At 52.0% G+C, this 24380-nt stretch overlaps 1 protein-coding gene across 3 annotated transcripts in view; it reads right to left on the bottom strand.

Moving 5' to 3' along the window:
* The window catches only part of LIMS2 (LIM zinc finger domain containing 2), a 38030-nt gene extending 14759 nt beyond the window's left edge, over positions 1 to 23271 (bottom strand). The window contains exons 1-4 of one of the 3 annotated variants that reach the window (XM_043576458.1): positions 22946 to 23271; positions 5120 to 5279; positions 2511 to 2577; positions 2131 to 2251 (exon numbers count right to left, since the gene is read on the bottom strand). In XM_043576458.1, the coding sequence (XP_043432393.1) occupies positions 2131 to 2251; positions 2511 to 2577; positions 5120 to 5279; positions 22946 to 22956 (359 nt within the window). In that variant the 5' untranslated portion in view covers positions 22957 to 23271. Of the gene's footprint in view, positions 1 to 2130; positions 2252 to 2510; positions 2578 to 5119; positions 5280 to 10534; positions 10636 to 22945 lie in introns of those variants that run through there. The other 2 variants (XM_043576457.1, XM_043576459.1) reach the window with 2 other exon arrangements.
* Between the last annotated feature and the right edge of the window lie 1109 nt (positions 23272 to 24380).

Genomic DNA, 24380 nt, shown 5'->3' with positions numbered 1-24380 from the left:
ACAAGTACTCAGGCAGAAGGGGGGGGGAGTCAGAGACAGCAGGGGTGGGCGCTCATTCTTCCCTGGCGTGGGGAGGAGAGACCAGCATCTGGATGGGGCCTGTTGTGTTTGGGAGACTCAGTGGGCTCCAAGCAAAGACGGTACATGGGTAGCTGAGAACCCAAGGGAATGGTGTAGTGTGGAGGGGTGCATCCAGATTGTCCAGCATGGACATGCCAGTCGGGGCTCTGGGACTTTGGACAGACATGAGGGCTGTGCACCGAGCCCCAAAAAGGCCGACGTGGAGAGGCCGGTGGACGGAGATAAGTCGGAAGAGGTGAGGCAGAAGGAAACCATGAGAACACAGGGTCCCGGGCGCCTGGAGAGGAGGCATCCCAGCAAGAAGGAAAAGCTGTCGCGAAGCCTGCCAAGAGGCCAAGAGAGAACCATCAGTGACCCGTAGGTCTGGCCATGCTGAGGGAGGTGTCTGGGCCTGACCAGAACGGCAGTGGGGAGTCAGTGAGGGGGGCCAACAGGGGCAGTGGGGAGCCAGTGAGGGGGGGCCAGCAGGGGCAGTGGGGAGTGAGTGAGGGGGGCCAGCAGGGGCAGTGGGGAACCAGTGAGGGGGGGCAGTAGGGAGCCAGTGAGGGGGGCCAGCAGGGGCAGTGGGGAGTCAGTGAGGGGGGCCAACAGGGGCAGTGGGGAGCCAGTGAGGGGGGGCCAGCAGGGGCAGTGGGGAGTGAGTGAGGGGGGCCAGCAGGGGCAGTGGGGAACCAGTGAGGGGGGCCAGCAGGGGCAGTAGGGAGCCAGTGAGGGGGGCCAGCAAGGGCAGTGGGGAGTGAGTGAGGGGGGCCAGCAGGGGCAGTGGGGAGTCAGTGAGGGGGGCCAACAGGGGCAGTGGGGAGCCAGTGAGGGGGGGCCAGCAGGGGCAGTGGGGAGTGAGTGAGGGGGGCCAGCAGGGGCAGTGGGGAACCAGTGAGGGGGGCCAGCAGGGGCAGTAGGGAGCCAGTGAGGGGGGCCAGCAAGGGCAGTGGGGAGTGAGGGGGGCCAGCAAGGGCAGTGGGGAGTGAGTGAGGGGGGACAGCAGGGACAGTGGGGAGCCAGTGAGGGGGGCCAGCAAGGGCAGTGGGGAGCCAGTGGGGGGGGGGCCAGCAGGGACAGTGGGGAGCCAGTGAGGGGGAACAGCAGGGGCACTGGGGAGTGAGTGAGGGGGGCCAGCAGGGGCAGTGGGGAGTGAGGGGGGCCAGCAAGGGCAGTGGGGAGCCAGTGAGGGGGGGCCAGCAGGGGCAGTGGGGAGTGAGTGAGGGGGGGCCAGCAGGGACAGTGGGGAGTGAGTGAGGGGGGCCAGCAAGGACAGTGGGGAGCCAGTGAGGGGGGGCCAGCAGGGACAGTGGGGAGTGAGTGAGGGGGGGCAGTGGGGAGTGAGTGAGGGGGGCCAGCAGGGGCAGGGGAGCCAGTGAGGGGGGTCAGCAGGGGTGCTGGCACGTCCTGCAGTGGGAGGACAGCTCTGAGGGAAAGCGCAGACTGAGCCTACAGCCCCGCTGGAGAAGAGGGTGGAGGAAGGAGCAGGGACCTGGCCTCTGGCCTCCGTGGTGCCTGGTGACTGAGGCAGGGGGTGCAAGGGTGCAGGGAGCAGGGGAGCCTCCCCTCGGGGAAAGTGGGAGGGAGGTCACCGCTATGGGGGGGTGCAGAGACAGTGCGGGGAGAACAGAGCCAGGCTTTCTGGAAGCTGGGAACTTAATCTACCAAGGACACCTGAATTTAAGAGTAAATTTGGGCCCGTGGTTGTGTGATTTCTCTCCAGTGACATTCAGCCCTGGGTACCTGGAAGGAGGTAGACGCCCGGGGTCAGCAGCTTGGGGTGGCCGGCCACAGTGATGGCCTAAAGCTCTTTATCCACCCAGTGCACGTGATGGCTCCTGCTTCGGCCACCTTCCTCCTCACTGCCTGTTGTCAGCCTGCCCCAGGGAGCGCCCCCAGGCCTGGACGAGCCCTGACTCATGGCCCCCTACTCTCTCCAGCCCCAGCCCTCTCCTGTAAAGCAGGGGTCTCTTGTCTGCCCTGCAGGGACACAGCACGTGGGCACAGGCCACGCCACCTGGGGTGAGCCTGGCTCTTGGTAAGCAGTGCCTGGGTGAGGGCCCTCCTCACCTGCCTGCATTCTTCACGAAGCCCAGGTCGGCCAGCTCAATGTCACACAGCTCACAGCGGAAGCACCCGGGGTGCCAGTTGTTGTTCATGGCCTTGATGACACGGCCGATGATAAACTCACCTGGAAGAGACAGGTCCTTGTTTGCTGGGGCAGGCACAAGCCCCCCCCACCCCCACCCCCGCAGCCCCCTCCCAAGCCCTGCCCTCGCTGGCACTCGCCTGAGGCTCAGCCTGGTACCAGGGCTTCCCTCCCAGAGCACGGGACGGTGACGCCTGCAGAGAACTAGTGCCCATTGAGGCAGGGTGCAGGGCGGTCAGGGAGGAGCACCTGTGCTCCCATCCACCTGCCCAACCCCAGGTGTGCTGTATCCAGCCCTTACCGCAGGACCCGCAGCATGGAGCAAACAGCATCTGGAAGTCGTGTTCGCAGTACTTCCGGCCTTCGAACTGCAAACGGGCCAGCAGAGAAAGTGCAAGCAAAACCCCATCATTCTCCCCGAGCTGGCCAGTCTATGTTGGGTCAGGACCCACCCTCGGGAAGGCTGGACAAGCATCCCAACTTGTGCAACTGCTACCACCACAGGAAGCAGGGGGGGGGTGGAGGAGAAGCCTTCCTGGAGGAGGTGGTAAGGAGCTGAAAGACCACAGGGGGGTTGTGGGGGTGCTGAGAGGAGGGCAATCCAGACAGAGGGAGGAGCAGGGGCGAGGCCTGGAGATGGAGAGAATTGGCCCACTCAACGGGGCAGACAGGCTAAGTGAGGGGTCGCATAGAAGCTGGGAACTGGGCAAGGCCAGTCCTCAAAGGGCCTCTGCTGTTTTCACAAGACCTTGGTCCTGGGAGTGAGCCGAGGGCTGGAATCAAGTTTGATTTATAAATGTCACTTGGCCTTATTTCCTGTGTGTTTTCTCTGTGTGAGAAGTCCATTTCTCCCAGAGGCCACAAGAGACCCAGAGAGGAGACACAGAAGGAGGGACAAGGAAAAACATGGGGGCCTGAGGGAGAACCCGAAGTCCTGCAGCCAGCAGGAGCCACCAGCCGTTGTCCCCGTCTGCCTGGGCAATGACAGCTCTCATGCTGGCCCCAAATGTGGCCAGGCCTGTCTCTGCTTTCTTCTCTCGACAATTTCATTTTCTTTTTTAAAAATTTGATTTACCCTCTTTTCTGAAATGAGTGTCTTATTAGGCTGTGACTGGATATAGCCCTACCCAGGGGCCTGTAGAGGTGGCAGGCGTTAAATTCATTCAGCAACAAATATTCCCTGAGCACCTCCTGTGCGCCAGGCTCTGTTCTAGGCACATGACCACTGCTCACAGAGCTCTGCCTCCCTCCCACTGCCTCTACGGTGGGCCAGCATTTCCCAGGAGACCGGAAGGCGCCATGAGGAACAGCTCCTCCCACACTGCCAGGAGGAGCTCTCGTACCCCACAGCCATCCATCCGCCAATCCCATCATCTATACCTTTGACATCTCTCCAGCCTCTGACCCCTGATCTCCACCTCCACTGCAACCACCAGGGGTAAATGTTTACCAACAGGACCTTCGGGAGATGCAGTCTGATCTGTAGCATTTGCCCATCTCTATGGTGTAAATATTTCCATCGTGGACAATGTCAAGCTACCAACATGGCACCAGCATGGAGTTAAGACATGTGCAGTAGCCATCATGGCACCAAGTCTCCACCACCACAATGCAATAGAAAGATAACCTCAAAGGCATAGATGATAGTAAAATGTAATAAAATAACTAGGAAGTGGTGAGTTTTGAGTATGTGTTACTTTGTTTTTAATACAATTTTATCTCCTGTAAATTTATATAACTTAATGTTTTTAAATTTTTTTTCATGTTTTATTTACTTTTGAGACAGAGAGACAGAGGATGAGTAGGGAAGGGGCAGAGAGGAAGGGAGACACAGAATCCGAAGCAGGCTCCAGCCTCTGAGCTGTCAGCACAGAGCCTGATGTGGGGCTTAAACCCAAGGACTGTGAGATATGACCTGAACCGAAGTCAGACACTTAACCGACTGAGCCACCGAGGAATAAGAGTTGTGTTTAGGGGCACCTGGATGTCTCAGTCGGTTAAGCGTCTGATTCTTGATTTCAGCTCATGTCATGATCTCACGGTTCATGAGTTTGAGCCCCATGTCGGGCTTTGCGCTGACAGTGTGGAGCCTGCTTGGGATTCTGTCTCTTCTTCTCTTCCTGTCCCTCCCCTGCTCATGCGAGCGTGCTCTCCCTCTCTCAAAACAAATAAATAACATTTTTTAAAAAAGAGTTGTGTTTATCCACTAGCTTGCAAGATTACTGAAAATTTAAACAATCTGCTCTTAAGAGCCAGTGTGGCCCAGCCTAGATCCCTTCATTTGACCTGGATTCTTTCAATAATTCCAGCTTCATGTACCTGCCCCCATTAGTGTCTCCTCAGCACAGCAAGAACAGTGGTCCTTTTTAGACATCAGACAGACTGCCTCCTTCTGCGTCTCAAATACCCTGCATACTCTGACCTCAGGGCCTTTGCACTTGCTGAGCCCTCTGATGAGTGCTCTTCCTACAGATGTATACACGGCTCCCTCACCTCGTTCATGTCTGCTCAAACATTACCTTCCCTGACCACCCACCCTCCTTACCCCAAGATTCCTTGTAACCAGAGCACTGAGCACCATCTGATCCCAAGGGAGGGTGTGTGCCAGCAGGGCAAGGTGTTTGCATGCCGTGGCCTACCCTACTAGCTCTACTCTACTAGCTCAGAGTCTACCCAGAGGACGATGGATGAGTGGTGACCCTTCCTAAGCACCCACAGCCACCAGGGGTGCACTGTTCACACCTCGCAAGTGAGGATGTGCCCACAGGGGAGGCAAGCTCAAGACCTGGCATGACTGACCAGGACCATGGCTGAGCACAGCCCATAGGCTCCTGGAAGACAGACTCTGAGCTGGTCAGGGGCTCAGGCTCCAAGAAGGCGTCCAGCCGAGGGCCCTGGGAGTGTCCTCACCTCGTAGAAGAGCCCCTCGGGGAACGGCCGGAAGCACTGCGCACACACGAAGCACTGCTCATGGTACAGCTCCCCGTTGCTGTTAACGATCCGCTCTGCAGGGGCGAAGCGGGCTTGGCCGCGCTGGCAAGCCGCATTGGCCAAGGCATTGGACATGTTGCTGCAGGGGGGAGAGGGGATGGGAAGGTCAGGACTGGGGAGGGGCCAAGATGAGCAAGCCTGGAGGGCTGCACATGATGGACACACCTTCCCGGGGAGGGGGGTGGGGGGGAACAGCTATCCTTACACTGATGGCAGTGTTGGCACCGTGGAGGCTCAGCCTGGCTGCCTGACACTGGCTCACATCAGCCCGCACACCTGCCCACACATCTGCTGGAGCTATTGTGTCCCATGGGCCCCCTAAGTGCCAGTGCATGCCGGGGGCTACGGCACACATTCCTGGATGACAACCGTACAAGGCCCATGCCGCATCTCCATTCTATAGATGGACAAGCCAAGTCCTGAGGGGAGTGAGTGCCCTTCCCAAAGGCCACAGTGGGCGGAGGCAAAGCCCAGATTAGAAACCAGCACCCCTCCAGACTACAAAACCCCATCTTTCTGCCATGCCCTGCCACCCCCACGGACTTCCATGTAGTGTCAGACACAGCTGGGCCACAGCCATGCCCACACTGGTCAGAGCAGTGAGGGCTCAAGACAAGTGCTCTCACTGTGGCCTGGGCTGTACCCCACTCTCAGAGTCCAGACTCCCAGCCATGGAAAGTCCATAAGAGGGGTTAGGGGTCAGTGAGATCAGGGACACATGGAAGCACTCAGCCGCATGCCTGGCCCATAGGAAGCCCACACAAAGGACAGTGCATGGTTCCAACGTCTCCGCTTGGTTCCCAGGCTGCTTGGTCTGCATCCTGCTGGCCCAGGTGTCAGTGGCCACCTCGGTTCCCTCCTGTGTCTCCTATCACCTCTTCTCAGGGAAATAGAGCCTCTCGTAGAACTTCACCTAGGCCTAAATCAGTGGCTCTTTATGCCCCTTATTTAATCCCTGAGACAACCCTGCCCTCCAGATGAGAGACCTAAGGTTCAGAGAGGTTAAGTAACTTGCACAAGCTCACACAGCAGATGACGGAGTCCAGATTTGAACCCAGATTGGTTGGACTGCAATGGCTCTTTCTTCCACACCAGGAGTTAGTTGCAAATCACCTGCCCCAAAAAACATGTAATCACCCTGCCCCGGGGAAAGTGAAAATGTGAATGTTTGGGATACAAGCAGGTTGGGGAGCAAATGTCCTCAACTGTGGTGGGCTTCCCTGGGGTAAGTGGCAGGCTTGCTTCCTTCTGGGAGGAATAGAATCCAAACTGTATGCTGAGGGGTCCAGAGGTGTGGCCAGGAGGAACTGTGTCAGACTGACAACCTCTTCGACCTTCCAATACCTTGATGCCCATGACTTTTGCTATAAGGGTAGCAAATAGGTTTTGTTTCAAGCGTCAACTCTGACAGATTGGCGGTGGCTGCCTGGATATCTAGCCAAAGCAGGACAGTCAGGCTCAGCAGGGAGAGAGATAACCAGCTGACAATGTCAAGTAGACACAGAGAGTGGTCAGACACAACCTGAATGCTCTTGAGAATATCTTTCCAGCCTGTACTGCCTCCCAGGGTACGAATCCCACCCTCGTCTTGCTGCCACAGCACTATGAGAAGAATTCTCGAGTGAGTGAAGCTCTTGCTGGGGCATTCAGGTATCAATCATAGGGAGGAAGGCTCCCTAACCGGGATGAGCCCAGGAGGTGGTGGGAGAGGGCTCTGCCTGTCAGGAGTCTGGGTGTGGGCTGTGAACAGTGGGTCTAACGGGGACTGTTGGCACACAGGCTGGAAGCTGGGCTGGGGCCCCCAGACAGGACTTCCTGCCTGCTCAGCTTGGGGACCCCACATAGCAGGGGAAGGGCCAGAGGACTCTTCCATAAGCCTTGACAGGCACCCCGGATTCTTAGGACTTAGCCTGCCCTCAGGTGTGTTTTGGGGACCAAAGCCACATTCTTTGTCCACGTACTGGCCACAGGGGCAAGGAAGCAGGACAGTGGCAGGAAGAGTCGGGCAGAGCTCACGATGCAAGAGAAGGTCTTTGTGCAGCAGCCACTCTGCCCCCAACACACACCCTGCACCGTCCCCAACCCCCTGCTGGTCTCCATGAGGTGGGCCAGACAGCAGAGGGCCAACTGCCTAAGCAGCCATGGAGGGCTGGGCTGGACTTCTTCAACACAGGCATGGCTTCCCGCTAGAAGACATTGTGACCCTAGTGGCCTTGTCCTCCCACAGCACACACCCAAGGTGGCGGGGCCGGGGGGAAGTTCCAACTCCGGGCTGTGTACAAGACCTTGCTGGTCTTGGAGAAGTGAGAAACAACAGGAAATCCTGTGACTCTGGCTCTGGAATTCCCCAAAGGACCCAGAAAATGAAGCCAAAACAAGGATTCAAGTCCAGACCCAGGCTTTGGGATTGCTGCTTAAATCCAGAGCTCTGGGCCCTAACTAAGTGAGCGCCTGCAGAGCTCCAGCGCCTCCCAAAGCCCCTTGCCCTCTGGCCTTCAGGGACCCAATCCCACCCCCAGTCGCCTGCCACTAGACCAGACACTTTGCCAGCCTTCCACCATTCTGCTCTCATAAGTAGACCCTCTGTTAAACTCTCCTCTGCCATTCTGTTTCACTGTAACTATGTTTCTGACCAGGACGCTAACAGACACCACCCCCACAGCAGCCGCCACAACCTGCCTTCCTGTTCATCCTCACGAGGTCCCCTAACCAGAGCGGCTGGTCTTTGGGCTACGGCTGGTTCCCTGGCTGGGTCCCTAGGTGCCTGACGCCGAGGATTTTGCCATCTGTCCCCTACATATATACCTCGCACAAGCCCTGGCATAGGAAGGTGGGATGTGGGGGTGACCACCTCCCTCTCACACCCACTGGCTGCCCCAGCCCAAGTCTTGGGGGCAGTAGCACCCCCAAAGCACTCCTGCGACTGTGTCCCCATGCCACCCTGCTTGGGACCACAGACAACACTCCAACCCACTGGCCTAAGACAGAGGAATGAACAGACATGCAAATGTGCCCAACAACTGAACCATGTCACCATCAGAGAAATGCCAGCTGTCTCCTGCAGGAGGCGAGGACACAGGAGGGGGCTCTGGGCTCACCCCTCCAAATTTGAATCCTGATAGCCCCAGACACCAGCGGGGAGGGGCTGGAAAAGGGTACCAGCTTCTCTGGGCCTCATTTCCTCATCTGCAAAGAGGTGTGTCAGAGTAACAGTTACCACCCCACGGAGCTGGAGTGAAGAACTCACTGGCATACAGTGTGTGGAGCACAGGGCCGGGAAGGCCAAGCGCTGGATAAAGAGAGCTGTTGTTTCCCAGCAACTCTGGGAGCCTTCCAGAGCACCTCCTCCCCCACCCAGTCCTGGGGAAGGCCTGCAGCCTGCCTGCGCTCCCTGCAAGAGGGCAAAGGGTGGGACACACGGACATTCCATGTCCTCCTTCACACATTCCAGCCAAGAATGGGGAGCACAAAGTCTACTCAGTTACCCTCCAAGGAGACACCACCATCCTGCCCCAGCTGGACAACACTCACGCTGCTGAGGGCATGGCCAGCATGCCATGGTGTACAAGAGTGCACCATCGTGGACCTCTTCTCCGGCCCTTCCCAGCACCCCCAAAACTTTCTCAATCTTGACAGCCCAACACAAGTCAATTTGTGGGCCTGTGCAAGATGTCACTGAGTGACAAGATATCACTGAGACTTACAATGACTATTAGCCTGGGGTGGGGTGGGGGGAGCCCTCTCTGTGCCAGCTTCCTGTGAGGAGAGGTTGCTGGTTCCAGATAAGGTAACTGAAGTACAGAGAGGGTCAGTAACCTTCTGAGGGTCACACAGGATTAGACCATGTTCTCTCCTGTCCCCTCAGCTCCTGGTGGCATTATCTAGGCACAGCCGTTCAAAACTCTGGTTTTTTAACAACCCTAGACTTTCCCCACTCCAGCCTCCCACCCATCTGAGCCTAGAAAGACAGTGAGAGCCTGGGAACAGGCAGGGGCTGGGAGGAGAATGAGTCAGTATTACTGAGGCCACGTCAGCCTAAGCGTGTGTTCTACAGCCAGGCAGACCAGGCTGCAATCCCTACTCAGGTGCTCCCTGGCTACGTGGTCCGCAGTAAAGTGCTCTCTGAGCCTGGGCTTCCGCATCTGTAAAATGGGCTAGCAACAGCAACCTCCGGGGGAGGTTGGGAGGGCCAAGTGAGGTGACACTTGCAGCACAGCCCATAACTGCTCCGTCATCGGCAGCTAGTGGTATCCTTCCCCCCCCCCCCAACCCCCTTCATCCAACAGATCCTTACTGAGCACCTGTTCTGTGCCCAGGCCCTTCTCCAGGTGCAGGGAGAGAAGGGGGATCCCACTGCAACATGATGTCTGAAGCTCGAGTGGATGGTGCCCCCGGCACTGCCTGGACCCCCTCCCTGCCACTCCCCCGAGAGGCCAGACGTCTTTGGTGGCTCAGTCCTAATTACCCCTCAGGAGGGCTGCCCGGACTATGGGAATGCAGTGAGCTCAGAGCAATCCATGTAGCATTAGCCCCTGGACGTCCTTCCTTTCCTGGGTCCTCAGATATCCCTACCTCTGTGACTGCTGCTCTCTGTCTCTTCCCTCACTCCCCAACCCCTTCTCCCAACCTCAGGGTCCTCTCCCACTGTTCCTCCCCCACCTCTTCCTCTAAGGCTCACACCTGCCACTTTCCTGCCAATACCCCAAGTTCACAGTCCTCATCACTCTCTCCCCAACTTTCTACTAGAAGTCTCCACCCGGATGGTCCCTGGGGCTCAGCCCCCAGCCCCTGACACCCACACTAGTGGTTCCACCACCATCTACGTGCCCCCTCAGACCCTCCCCACCCCAGGTTAACTCATCCTCTGAGATGCCCTGAGGGTCCACCCTGAGCGCCACAGGCTGCCCTCCCTGCCCAAAAGGAGGCTTTCATTGTCTACACTGGCAATTCTCCATGAGAGACAGCAGCTCAGGTTTTAGAGTCGGTCCAAACTGGCTGCAAATCACAGCTTAGCCATTTGGGTGGGTGAAGTCCAGCAGGTTCCTTGACCACTCCGTTCATTCATCTACAAAGTAGCAACAAAACGACCCTAGTCTGAAAGCAGTCATGGGAGCTCCGCAGGACAATTCAACACCCCATTCTCAGCGTCCCGCCCAGGCTTGATCACAGATGCGCCCTCCCCCCAATCTTATCGCCAACGCAGGCGCTGTCCCCACGCCCTGGACTGCCGGGCTCTTGCCGTCGGAAGGGCCAAGCGGGTGTCGGGGAAAGGCCGGCAGCGGCAGCTTTCCGGCCATTGTCCCCGCCAACCCCGCCCCGGCCCGGGCCACCTACCCGAGCGCAGCGGGCGGCGGGCTCTGCCGGTGTTGGCGCCGCCGGTAGAGCCCCGACGCGGCGAGCGCGCCCAGCCGGGCTGCCATGGCGCGGGCCTCCTCCTTCTGCTCCCGTCTTGGGGCGGCCCTGCTCCGACGGCCCGGAGACCACCCCGGCCTCGGGGGCGGGGGGCAGTGGCAGTGGCGGCAGCGGCAGGCCAGACACGGCGACCGCGATGGGACAGGCCAGCGTGCAGGGGGCGCCTCTCCCCCCACCCCCTCTGGACAGGAGCTCACGTTACACACTGCGATCTCCAAAGGGCAGCAGAGTCAAGTCCAAATAGAAAGGATATTGTTCGTGCAGCGGGGGCAGCACAGTGAAAGCTGAGGTGGCAGGGCTGGGTCCAGACTGGGGAGGGGACTCGCTGGGAAGGTCCCAGACAGCACTAAGGTGAGGTCCATGGTGGGAAGGCAGGGTGCCTGGAGGTCCCAGGCTGCTGGGAGCCTGAGAGGGAACCCCAAGCCCCCTGACGTCCTGACGATGGCCCCTTAGCTCCGGAAGGCAATATGGGACTGATCTGGCTTAGGAATCCTGGAGGAAGCCCCATACATGCCCACATTCGACCTTGTTTCCTTCCCTGAGACCCTGTGCCACAAATGCCGCCTGGAGACCCAGATCAGGGCAGCCTCAGTCCCCTGGATCTGACCAACAAATAGCCAAGCACCCAAAAGAGGTCCATGCTGTGAAAGCTCAGTGAAAAGGTTATCCCCTAACTTGCTAGGGAAAACAGAAGCAGCAGAATCTGATAGAAGACCGGTAGGAAGGCACTATTTCCATGCTTTTTTACCTAAGGAGATCAGCAGGGTTATTGTGATCCAAGTGCAAACACCCAAGGTCAGCGGCAGAACTGTGGCTGCTGTTAGTGGAGCAGGCACTATGGTCAGCAGTAAAATAAGGATCCATAGCACTCCTGGAGATCTTTAACACCGATTCCATTTCCCTGAAACACCTTTCTAAGTAAGGTCAGAAAGCACAAGCAGCATTGGCCTCCACCTTCCCAAAAAACAGTAGCTATCATTCTGAACAGCAGGGCAGGGTACTGGTCCTCCAACACTGGGGTGGAGGGAAAACTTTGGAGGGGATCCATGGCACTCAGATGCCAGGCCCACATACCGAGAAGCATATCTCATCTAGCAAATCCAAATTCATTAACCACCCTGGGGGGCAGCTCTAAAACACAGCCAGATAACTACAGGCGTTGTGCGCAATATAACTTGTCAATGCAGGTCAATTCCAAAAGTACCAAGCCCTGATCAATTCAACAAATATGTTTTTAAAGGTGGCTACAGAGGCAAAAGGGCATAGAGAGAGGCTGAGCTTGGAGAAGCCAACAGGTACAAAGATCACCTCCCACTCTCTTCTCTGATGGAGATAGCTGAATGCTTAGGAAATCTTTAATTAGAATGTTTTGTTGTAGCACCTTTAAGTCAATGCCCAAGGGCCTAGGTACCTTGTACCAGTCCTACTCAGCCCCTCCCATGGGGAAATCCTCAACTCTGGAACCCAGAACTTACCCAGAGTCAGAGTTCCATTTAAGGAGGGATTATTTATTTATGGTTTCCACAATTGCAGATAGACCTGGGAAGGTGGCTATAGCCACAAGCATTTTGTACATCACAATTTGTAAATAAAGTTCAAGTCCAAGGTGACCAAGCACCGATCAATTCAACAAATATTTACTGTAAAAGGAAGTACCAGGGGCTAGAAATTGAGAAAGGAAATTAGAGTCTGATTGAACCCAAATCCCAAATCTGTGCACAGCCTTGTGCCCCCACCCCACCCCCAGTTCTGCAACCTGTCTTGCAGAACTAGGCGTCGGAGCCATGCTGTGTCTCCAGCCAGCACTCTGGCTCTAGAGGACAAAGTTGCAAAGACATAGTAAGAATGATGTCAGCATAAATGGCAGAGTAAGAGCCTTTAAAATGTTATCCCTCCATAAAAGCAATGAAAACTAGCAAAAACTGTTAGAATCCACTTTTTCAGAACTCTGTAAATTAACCAAAGGTTTGCAGTAACCCAGGGTACCTCATCAAGAAAAGCAGCTGGGGACTCCTGGGTGGCTCAGTCAGTTAAACGTCTGACTTCAGCCCATGTCGTGATCTAATGCGCCATGGGTTCGAGCCCCGCATCAGGCTCTGTGCTGACAGCTCAGAGCCTGGAGCCTGCTTCAGATTCTGTGTCTCCCTCTCTCTCTGCCCTTCCCCTGCTCACACCCTCTCTCCCTCTCTCTCAAAAAATAAACATTAAAAAAAGAAAGAAAAGAAAAACAGTTGAATCTTGGTAGGAACAGTGAGCTTTGTGATATTTTCACTTATCCTAGCCTCTGACCCCTACATCTTAATTCTATTGCTGCCTTAAAAAATAACAGCCCACGTTCCCAGTAATTATGCAGCAGACAGGGCTGAAGCTCCTTCAAACCTTCATTCCCTGGAAGACTCCATTTGAAAGTTTTGTCTTTATGTGACCTCACTCACACATACCCACTGCTAAAAGCCTCTCTTGGGGAGTATTTTTCAAATGTATTACTGTTGTAACTGCCTATGGTATCATAGCTGTCATTGCCATAGGCAATGGATAATAGTGGAAGCAACAATAGACTAATCAAAAAGCTTAAAAGAAAAAACTAAAGGGGAGCCTGGGTGGCTCAGTTGGTTAAGCATCCAACTTCAGCTCAGGTCATGATCTCGCAGTTCATGGATTCAAGCCCTGCATTGGGCTCTGTGCTGACAACTCAGAGCCTGGAGCCTGCTTCAGATTGTGTCTCCCTCTCTCTCTGCCCCTCCCCCAACCTCAAAAATAAATAAACATAAAAAAAAATTTTAAGGAAAAAATTAAGGAATGACATGTCCTTAGGGGCTTTGAAAAGAACCAAAATAGTCCTAGGAATCTAGAAGGCCACACAAAGCCCAGGACTATGCGCATGCTCAGAGAAGACTCAAGAAGATCCTAACCTCTCGCTTCTGATTGACCCTCAGGCTCTGTGTAATCAGGAAGTAAAGGCTAAGGCAGAGCTGTAAACTGCAGGGTTGAATGCTTAAGGTGTGCTGCAACATACACTTAGTGCCCTCAGCAGAGTCCCTTATTGGTGACAGACATTCAAGGAAATGGTTGTCCAATCATTAGCTGGCCATTAAACTAATCAAGCAGAGACTTAAGCAGTCGCAAATGACAGAAATATAGACTTTACAGAATTATTTCTGAAAAGTCACTAAACAAACAAACAAGTAGCAACAACATACTCTGGGGAGTGAGGGGGAATTTGATCTCAGAATTGCCACATATTATTTGAAATGTCCAGTTCTCAGCAAAAAAATTATGAGACATACAAAGAAACAAAAAAGTATTACCCTTACACAGAAAAAAAAAGCAATCAATATAAACCCTCCATGAGGAAGCCCAAATATTACACTTATTAGATGGACTTTAAATCAGTTATTTTAATTATGTCCAAAAGACAAAAGAAAACCATGTCTAAAAAAACTGAAGGAAAGTATGAGAATGATATCTCACCAAATGGAGAATATCAATAATTATGTAGAAAATATGTAAAATAGGACCAAATAGAAATTACGTAGTTGAAAAGAAACACTAAAAGAGTCCTCCAGGATGAAATTAAAAGACATCAGACAATAATCCGAATCCACATGAAGAAATAAAAAGCAGCAAAGTATATTTAACCTTGATATAGTAAAAGTAACTATATAGATAAAAATAAAAGACAATATAAATGTATTTTTTGTTTGTAAACCTATTTTTCCCCTCTGATTTAAAGACAACAGCATAATGAAATAATTTAACACAAAAGAAGGCAAGAGTGTAGGAACTAAGAAACAAAACAGACATAAGATACATAAATAATTAGTAAATTGTAAATGTAAAATAATTACATTAAAGGTAAATGGATTAAACTCTTCAATTAAAAGTCAGAAGTCAGTAAATGCATTTAAAAAATCTGCTTATATGATTTCTACAAGAAATTCACTTTAGACAAAAACAAATAGTTTGAAAGTAAAAGCATGGAAAAGATACACCATGCGAATAGCAACTAAAAGGGAAGCTAACATCAGACAGCTAGAAGCTAACATCAGACCAAACAGACTTTAAGACAAAAATTGTTATAAGAACAAAAAAGGACCTTGTATAGTGATAAAAGAGTCAATCCAGAGGTGCCTGGGTGGCTCAGTCAGTTAAGCATCTGACTCTTGACTTCTGGTCAGGTCATGATCTCATGGTTCATGGGTTCAAGCCCCACATCAGCCTCTGTGCTGATAGTTCAGAGCCTGGAGCCCACATCGAATTCTGTGTCTCCCTCTCTCTCTGACCCTCCCTTGCTCATGCGCTCTCTTGCTCTCTCTCTCTCTCGCTCTCTCTCTCAAAAATAAACAAACATTAGGGGGGAAAAGCATATTCTCAGATCACAATAGAATAAAACCACAAATCAATAATAGAAAGAAATTTAGGAAATTTACAAATATGTGGAAATTAAACAACACACTCCTAAAGAATCACTGAGTCAAAGAAGAAAACAAGGGAATTAGGAAAAGATTGAGATGAATGAAATGAAAACACAACACACCAAAATTTATGGGATGTAGCTCAAGCAGTGCTCAAGGAAAATTTATAGTTGTACACAGTTGAATAGTTTTCACTGTAGTTATTTATACTTGTGTAATAGGGGCACTTGGCTGGCTCAGTCAATACAGCATATGACTCTTGATGTTGGTGTCTTGAGTTCAAGGCCGATGCTGGGCATGGAACCTACTTAAAAAAATTAGTTGTATAATAATTTAAATACTTGTATAGTATAAAATAGCTTTATAGAAATCAGAAACAGAAGAATAAACTAAATTCAAAGCAAGCATTAGAGAGGAAATAATAAAGATTAGAGAAGAAATAAATGAAATAGAGATTAGGAAAAATAGAGAAAAGCAACAAAACCAAAAATGGTTTGTTGAGAAGATCAAAACTAATAAACCTTTATCTAGACTGACCAAGAAAACAAGAGAACACCCAAAAGACTAAAATCAGGAATGAAAGAAGGGACCAAAGTTAGAGAAACTTAAAGGACTATAAGGAAAATGCTGTGAACAATTGTATGCAAACTAAATTACAGCAAATTGAATAACCTAGCAGAAATAGACAAATACCTAGAGAGATACAAACTACCAAAACTGAATCAACAAGCAGTGTAAGATCCAAATAGGCCAACAACAAGTAAAGAGACTGGATTTGTAATCAACATCTTCCTACAAAGACGAACCCAGGACCAGATGGTTTTATTGGTGAATTTTACCCAGTGTTTAAGTAGCATTAACACCAACCCTTCACAAAATCTTCTCAAAAAATCTACCAGGAGGGAACACTTCTCTACTCATTCAGTGAAGTCAGCATTACCCTGAATCAGAAAAATATATCACAAGAAAACTACAGATGAATATCACTTATGAATAGAGATGCAAACATCCTGAACAAAACTGAATCTAGCACCATATAAAAAGTACTACATATCATAACCAAATGGGATTTATTCCAGGATATAAAGTTGGTTTAACATCCAAAATCAATGTAATACATCATATGAATGCTGAAAATGCACTTGGCAAAATCCATGTTTTTCATGATTAAAAAACAAAAAACACCTCTCAACAAACTAGGATTACAAGGGTATTTCTTCAACCTGATAAAAACCCAGAGCTAACATCATACTTAATGGTAAGAGACTGAGAACTTTCCCTCTAAGATCAGGAATAAGATAAGGATGTCCAGCCTCGACATTTCTTTTCAACACTGCAGTAGAGGTTCTAGCAAGGACAATTAGCAATAAAAGGAGAGAAAATGTATCCAGATTGGAAAAGAAGTAAAACTCTCTATTTGATTACCACATACTCTTATACACATAAAACCCTAAACCCCAAGGAAAACTATTACAGCTAGTAAATGAACTCAGCAACTTTGCAGGTAAAAAACCAATATACAAAACCCACTAGCAATAAGCAATATGAATATGAAATTAATAAAACAATTCCACTTATACTAGCATCATAAAGAATAAAATACCTAGGAATAAATTTAACCAACAAAATATAAGACTTATACAATGAAAACTATAAAACATTGTTGAAAGAAACTAGAGAAGACCTAAATAAATGGAAAGACATCCCATGTTCAGGGATTGGAAAACTTGCTATTGTTAAGATGACAAAAACGTTCCCCAACAAATTAACCTACAGATACAACACAAACCCTATAAAAATTCCAACTGCCTTTTTTACAGAAATGAGCAAGCCAATCCTAAAATTCATAAAGAACTGAAGAAACTCAGAATAACCAAAATAATTTGAAAAAGAACAAAGTCAGCAGGCCAACATTTTGTAATTTCAAAACTTACTACAGAGTTACAGTAGTAATAATTAAACAGTCTGGTACCAGCATAAGGACAGACATATACATCAGTGGAATAGTACTGAGAGTCCAGAAATAATCCCATATATCCATGATCAACTGATTTTTGACAATGCTGCCATGACAATTCAAAAAGAAAATAACAGTTTTGTCAACAAATGATGCTAGGACCACTGGACACCACATACAAAAGAATGGTTTCAAACCCCTATCTCAGGCCACATATAAAAATTGACTCACAATGGATTGAAAATCAAAATGTCAGAGTTAAAAGTATAAACTCGTAGAAGAAAACATAGGAATAAATCTCCATGACCTTAGATTAGGTAACACTTCCCTAGATATGACACCAAAAACTCAAGCAATCAAAGAATAAATAGATAAATTGGACTTCATCACAATTTTAAACTTTTGTGCATCAAAAAACACTATCAAGAAAGTTAAAAGACAATCCACAGAATAGGAGAAAATATTTTGTAAATCATATAGCTGGTAAGTGTCTCACATCCAGAATACATAAAGAACTCTTAAAATCCAACAATAAAAGGACAACCCAATTTTAAAATGGGCACTGAAACCAAACAAACATTTCTCCAAAGAAGATGTACCAGCAGTCAATAAGCACATGACAAGATGCTCAACATGACAGGTTGTTAGGAAAATGAAAGTCAAAAAAGTGATACCACTTTACACCCACTAAAACAAACAAGAAGTGTTAGTGAGGATGTGGAGAAAATTAGAACCCTCACACATTCCTGGTAGGAATGTAAAAGTATGCAGTTACTCTGAAAATAGCTTGGCAATTCCTCAAAAAGTCTAACATAAAATTACCAGCAATTCCACTCCTAAGTATATGCTCAAGTGAGTAGAAAATATAGATAGAAAACTTCACACGGCGCCTGGGTGGCTCGGTCGGTTGAGCGGCCGACTTCGGCTCAGGTCATGATCTCGCGGTCTGTGAGTTCGAGCCCCGCATCGGGCTCTGTGCTGACAGCTCGGAGCCTGGAGCCTGTTTTGGATTCTGTGTCTCCCTCTCTCTGACCCTCCCCTGTTCATGCTCTGTCTCTCCCTGTCTCAAAAATAAATAAAACGTTAAAAAAAAAATTTAAAAAAAAAAGAAAAATTCACAGCAGCATTATTCATAAAAGCCAAAAAGTGGAAACAATTCAAATGCCCACTACAACTGAACACATAGACAAAATACGGTAAATCCATGCAATGGAATATTATTTGCACCTCTCCCTCAAAAAAGGAATGAAGTACTGATTCATACCACAACATAAATGAACCTTGAAAATATTATGCTAAATGAAAGAAGCCAGGTCAAAAAAAAAAAAAAAGCCCATATAATGTAGAGTTGTATTTATAGAAGATACACAGAACAGCCAAATCTATAGTGACAGACTGCACATTAATTGTTACCAGGAGCTGGGGGAGGGCAGAATGGGGACTGACTGCACATGGGTATGGGGTTTCTTTTGGGGGGTGATGAAAATGTTCTATAGAATTAGTGGTGATAGTTGCACAACTGGTGAATGCACTAAAACCCACTAAACCGTACACCTTAAAACAGTGAATTTTATGGTATGTGAATTATATCTCAAATGTTTAGGGGTGCCTGGTTGTCTCAATCAGTTAAGCATCTGACTCTTGATTTCCGCTCAGGTCATGATCTATCTCATGGCTCATGGGATCGAGGTCATGATCTCATGGTCCATGGGATCAAGCCCTACATTGGGCTCTGCACTGTCAGCACAGAGCCTGCTTGGGATTCTCTTTCCCTCTCTCTCTCTCCCTCTCTCTCTCTCTCTCTTTGCCCCTCTCCTGCTCATACACTCTCTCTCTCAAAATAAATAAACATTTTTTAATGTTTATTTATTTTTTTTAATGTTTAAAAAGCACATGTGTAGTGAAGAATGCAGCTACATAGCTTACTAGAGAAACAACAGAGGCCAAGGCCACCATCAAGTTGTGAGGCAGGGCTGTCACCCCCTTGTGGCTGAGCTGTGAGAGCCATCCCCAGGGCAGCCAGAGACACCACTGCAAACAGCCTCTCCACCACAGCCAGCTTCCCTCTCCCACCTCCTCCCTTGACCCACTGGGAGGCCAAGTCCTTGGTATGCATCAGATGAGTGATGTTTTCCAACCTTCTTACCCCACATGAAATCGGACTTTGAATGCTTTTATTTTCTTAACTGGAAACTCAGGCATCAGTGTGGACACATTGTTGGTTTTACTTACATACATACATTGGGTCACGTCATATTAGTGAAACACTGTCCTCTCAGGTAAGTATCCCATTAACATGTTTATCTTATTAGGCCATATTGAGTAAATATTCACCGTCAGGAATTTAGAAGATTTGAATAAACAGAACAAGGAGGAGAGTTAGGGTGCCCCCTCTGCCCACCCTCCCTGGAAATGAAGACCTAAGGAACATTTAGTATGACTCTGCACTGACAGATGGAACAGAGAGAAGCAGTGTAGCTGGAGAGGCGCGGGACAGCCACTGTGCCTACAAAGCCGGGCCCCTCTACACAGTAGGATGCCCGGGCCATCTTGTAGCAGCTCCCAAGTGCTGACTGCTGAATTTTCAGGAATTTTGGGAACCAGTTAACATCATGTTGGTAGTTTGAAGTGAGCCAAGGTGGGGGTATTTTCAGCATGGAAATGGACATGCTAAAAATAGGACCCACCCACCCCACCCCCACCCCACCCACCCCACCCACCCCCCCCCACCCCCCCACCGCACCGCACTTGCAGGGTCGGAGTCAATGCCAGAAGTCCAGGGAAAGGGAGGAGTTGAGGAGTCTTGGGTGCTACCTAGCCTGGCCTGGTCTGGGTCTCAGGGTCCAGCTGCGTGGCACTCATCATCTGCTTCCCACAGCTCCACGTGCTGTGCTCAGGCCCTGGCTGCCATCTTAGCTACACGCTGGCAGGCTCTTCCGCCAAGGAGGCCACTGGGAATGCTCCTGAAGAAAGTGGGGACTGGGCACCATGGAGGGCAAGGGTGCTGGTGGATGTGGGGACCCAGATCCAGCAGCCCTGCTCTGCACTGTACAGAGGCCCAGCTCGGGAGCTGGCACCTGGTGGCCTCAGCAGATTAGGGTCGTGTGGTGGGTGGGACTCCACCCTACAGTAGGCCAAGCCACTGACCTCACCAGCTGTGAGCGCCCAGTCCCAGGCTGCACTTGGAGGAGGGCCAGTGACAGGCTGGGACCCTTAGCAGGGGTGTGACCTGCCTGGGCCTTCACATCCTCACTGTAGACCAGTGCTGATGTCAAAGGTCCCTCCGGCTGGGACAAAGATTCGGGTGTTTTTAAGGTCCAGAGTCTTTGGGCCCCCATCAGGGCTGAGTTTTTATCCCACAGCTTGCCCACCCCCAACCACACCCGGGCCCTCCTTACCCAATCTGGGGCTTCAGACCCTCCTCTCCAACCTCCTCCCAGCACTTCCTCAGGGACTTGTCACAGCTCTTCCAATCCTTCATGGCCCAAACTAGCTTGGGGCCCACGCCTGCTCCACCACTGGGCATCGTCCTGGATTCCACCCTCTCAGTCAGGTCCTCCCATTCTACCTCCCAGACCCCTGAGTCCCCTCCTCTTCTCCACCCCCAAGGCTGCCAATGACAAGAAGCCTCCCTTGTGGCGGACCTCCTTCCCAATCTCTTCCTCAGCAGCCCTTTCTCTCCACAGCACCCGCAGGTGTGTTTCCAAAGTGTACGGCCGTGTACAACACTCTGGGCCACTTCACTGGCTCTCCCCTGCCCTCCCCCTGGCCTTGCTCACTCTGGTCCTGGGGCAAGCTGGCACTTTATACAGTTGGCAGGGTGTGTGAGGTATACGAGGAGAAGGTTGTTTCCAGGTCAGCCTGGTTCTAGGTAGCACAGGTGGATGTACAGAGAACCAGGATGCAGCGTGGGCATTGCCCTGGGGTCTCATGGGGGCAGTGGGCATGCATAGGTCAAGGTGGCACACAACAGAGTGAAAGCAAAACTCCACAGCTTCTGGGACGGGAAAAACATCGCCCACCCCAATGGCTGGGTTGGATGTCCCATCCTCAGCTGGCCTGGCCCCATGCCTGTGAGCGGCATGGGGCGGGGGGGGGGGGTGGCGCAAGCCAATCCCAGCCTGGGCACTGCGTGTGGCAGGCAAACTCTGCTCCCAGACGGCTCACAGCTGCAAAAAACAAATGAGCAGGAAAAGAGCCCACAAGAAAAGAAGCAAGCCACCAAAATATTCCTAGGGGCATCTCTGAGGAGTGGAACTGTGGGTGTTTTCTTTCTCTTTTTCTGTTCCCATTATCTTTAACGTTTCTGGGGGTTTTTCTAACTCCCTGAGATGAGCAATGTTACTTTTACAAGGAAAAACTCCACCCAGTGTTTTCCAAAGTTCACTCTGGGCCCTGTTTCATTTGATGACCAGCATTTCTCAGGCTCGGGGCACCTGCCGGACCCCTGCAGCAAGCCAGGGCGGGCTGGCCCTGCTCCCAAAGCTTCCTTGGGCTGGGGGGCAGCCCCTCCCTGGAAGGCTCAAGGGACTCAGGGGCGACAGGAGCCCTGCCAAGAGAACAGAGGTGCCTCTGTCTCTGATCTGCCTCAGATCCTGCAGGGTATCGGGATAAAAGCTGCTGCCAAAGCTGGAGGGGTGTGGCCCTGCCTTATTAGGGTGTTTGCTGTGCCCAGGCCACCTCGCACACATCCCACTCAACGCTGGTCTGTGCTCCTGATGTTGTCCCTGTTTCACTCTGTCCCATCTTGTCCTCATAAGCTTACAGGTGGGGGGCCAGGAAGCGGGCAGGGAAAGCAGGGGCTCCAGAGCACATGAGGAGGGGTGAGCCCTGGAAGGCTGGCTGTGTCCACAGACTCAGGCCATGATGGAGTGGGCAGCAAAGTGCATCTGAAACAAGACATCTGCCATTTTGGGTGTCCTAGCTGCCCTAATACTGTGGGCCAGCGTATCCCCACCAGCTGGGTGACCACTCTGCACATCACACCAGATTTGGGGCCATCACCCCACCCTCCGTAGCTGTTCCCCATTCCTGGGTACGGCTTCTCCCCAAATCTTTTTCCTAGCAAAATCACAGGGTTTTCTCGACCCACAAACCACAAGTCAAAGAACATCGTCCTGCCAGGGCTTGGCTGGAAAGGGGCTGCTGGGCTTCGGAGACCATCCCCTCCCACCCAGTCTGAGTCATGCACTTATACCCAGCCATGTTCCAGAAAGGACTGCAGAGGCCAACACTGGCCAGACACTAGTGGACATGTGACTGGCCTCCTAAGTCACTCAGCCTCTAGGGCCTCAGTTACCTCATCTGTGAAATGGCACCAGGGCCTGGGAGCCCAGCCTGGGCCAGGCCTAGGGGAGTGCCTTGTCCCCACCCCACCCCTGAGCAGCCTATGCTTGGGCAGAGTTTAGCCAGACCCCCACACAGACCCGTTATCATTTTTAACATTGTCACCGTTTTCACCGTTTGGGCTTACAGAGGAGGAGACCAGGGCCCCAGAGGTAAGATCTCCTCCACAGGATCACATAGCTGGGGGTCCGGAAAGCTGATAGAGGCCACAGTCTGGGTTTTAACGCCCTGCCCTTTGGTTGTGACCTCGGGTTGGTGCCGGCCGCTCTGAGCCCTGGTTCTCCACTAGAGAGGGGAAACCTGTGCCCATCTTGCAAGGTAGGCGGGAGGGGGGCGGGAGGGAGCTTCACCTGCTGCGGCCAGACACCCCGGTCCTGACGCGCGCCGCTACCTGGGCCAGACACCCCGGTCCCGACGGACACCGCTACCCCGGCAGCCAACCGAGGTCTAGGGGCCGGGCCGGAGGCGCGGCAGGTGGATCGGCCGGCTCCCCGGGGCGGGTGGGGGGCGCAGGGGTCGGGGCGGGGGTCCCGTCCCGCAGTCCCGCCCAGGCAGGCGCCCTCCTGGCGCGTGGCGCCCTCCGCCCAAGGGCGTGGGGGAGGGGAGGGCTGTTACCTTCCCGTCATTGTGGCCGCGCGCGTTGAGCCCGTGGTCGCCTCGGGACCCCCTCCGCCGCCTCCGCAGCCGGCCGAGCACCCGCCCGCAGGTCCCTCCCGGGAGCCGAGCGGGGAGACGCCCAAAAAAGGCCAAGAGCGGCTCCGCCCGCCGCGCAGCCCAGACCGCGAGGTGGGGAGGGGGGGCAGGGGTGGGGTCCGCCCCGCCCGCGAGGGGGTGGTGGGAAGCGGGGGGAGTGGGGGCGGAGGGGTGGGCCCTGCCACTCGGCGCAGCCCCTGCTCTGAGGACACCCGAGCCTGGCCTGCGGCGGGCGCGGGTCACGTCCTCCCCCGCCCGGGCTTCGCTCGCCACCTCCCCGGATTCCCGGCATAGTTTTCCTTTTAAAGGGAGTGAAGTTATAATAACCGCGAAGGAGCCCCCCAACCCCGCCGGGACGCCCCGCCGCGCTCCCGCTCCGCTGTCCCCGGCCGCCCCAGAACTCGAACGCTGGCGGGCCGACCGGGATTGGGGGACACCAAGGGACGGTGCTCGGACCACCTCCCCGCTGCCTCCAAGCCCCGAGCTCCTGCTGCGGCCCCAGGTCCAAGAGAGGGGTCACCTTCACGCTTCCGTGCTTCACACAGACCTTTCTGGGCACCAACTCCCTCCCGGGGGCCCTGGGGACCCCCCAGTGCACGTCGTCCCACCCCAGGGGAGCCCAAGGTGGAGGGGGGCGTCCCTTCAACCCGTGAGCCTAAGTCTACATACTGAGATGCCAGACCAGTGCCCTCCCTGGGAAATAACCATTTCAACCCAAGCATGTGAGTAACTCCTAACCTAGCAAAAGGTACCTTACAATGGAGAAACCCAATGCCCGAGTTGGGGAGGTGGGGAGGGGAACCGAGCACTCCTTTCTATGATGAAGCACTACTGACAAGATAGGGAAGAGCCCTTTAAAGTGGCCCTGTAACACAGAATCATTCGCGGAATCTATTCTGAGAAAAATATTACATAAACAAAAAAAACCCTCACTCACTCTACCTACAGGCACATATTTCCAGCTGGGCTGTGGAGTGTAGCATATAACTGGAAGCAACCCAAATATCACACCGTGAGGCCAGGGCCGAGCCGCCTGATCTATTAACCCTACCAAACATCAAACATCCTATCACTTCTAGCTTGGCAACAGATAAAGACTATCTAGAAATGACAGTGCAAAGTAGCAACGCACAAATAAACAGTGGAATTCAGAAGGGAGAGTTGATAGTGACACACAGAGTTACACCTGCAGAAATGAGCTTGATAAAGGCGTCTGTTCCTAAGCAGCTGGTATCTTGAAACCAGAGCAGTTTGCACTTGTTAGTTCTTTTGCAGTGGTGTCCTAGCTAATAAATAGTGTTTTACTGTAACTTGATGGTTGATTAAGCATCAAGTATGGATGACTTCTTGGTTCATC

The sequence above is a fragment of the Prionailurus bengalensis genome, chromosome C1 (assembly GCF_016509475.1).
Source record: "Prionailurus bengalensis isolate Pbe53 chromosome C1, Fcat_Pben_1.1_paternal_pri, whole genome shotgun sequence".
NCBI lineage: Eukaryota > Metazoa > Chordata > Mammalia > Carnivora > Felidae > Prionailurus > Prionailurus bengalensis.
This window is presented reverse-complemented; position numbering and strand designations above follow the sequence as displayed.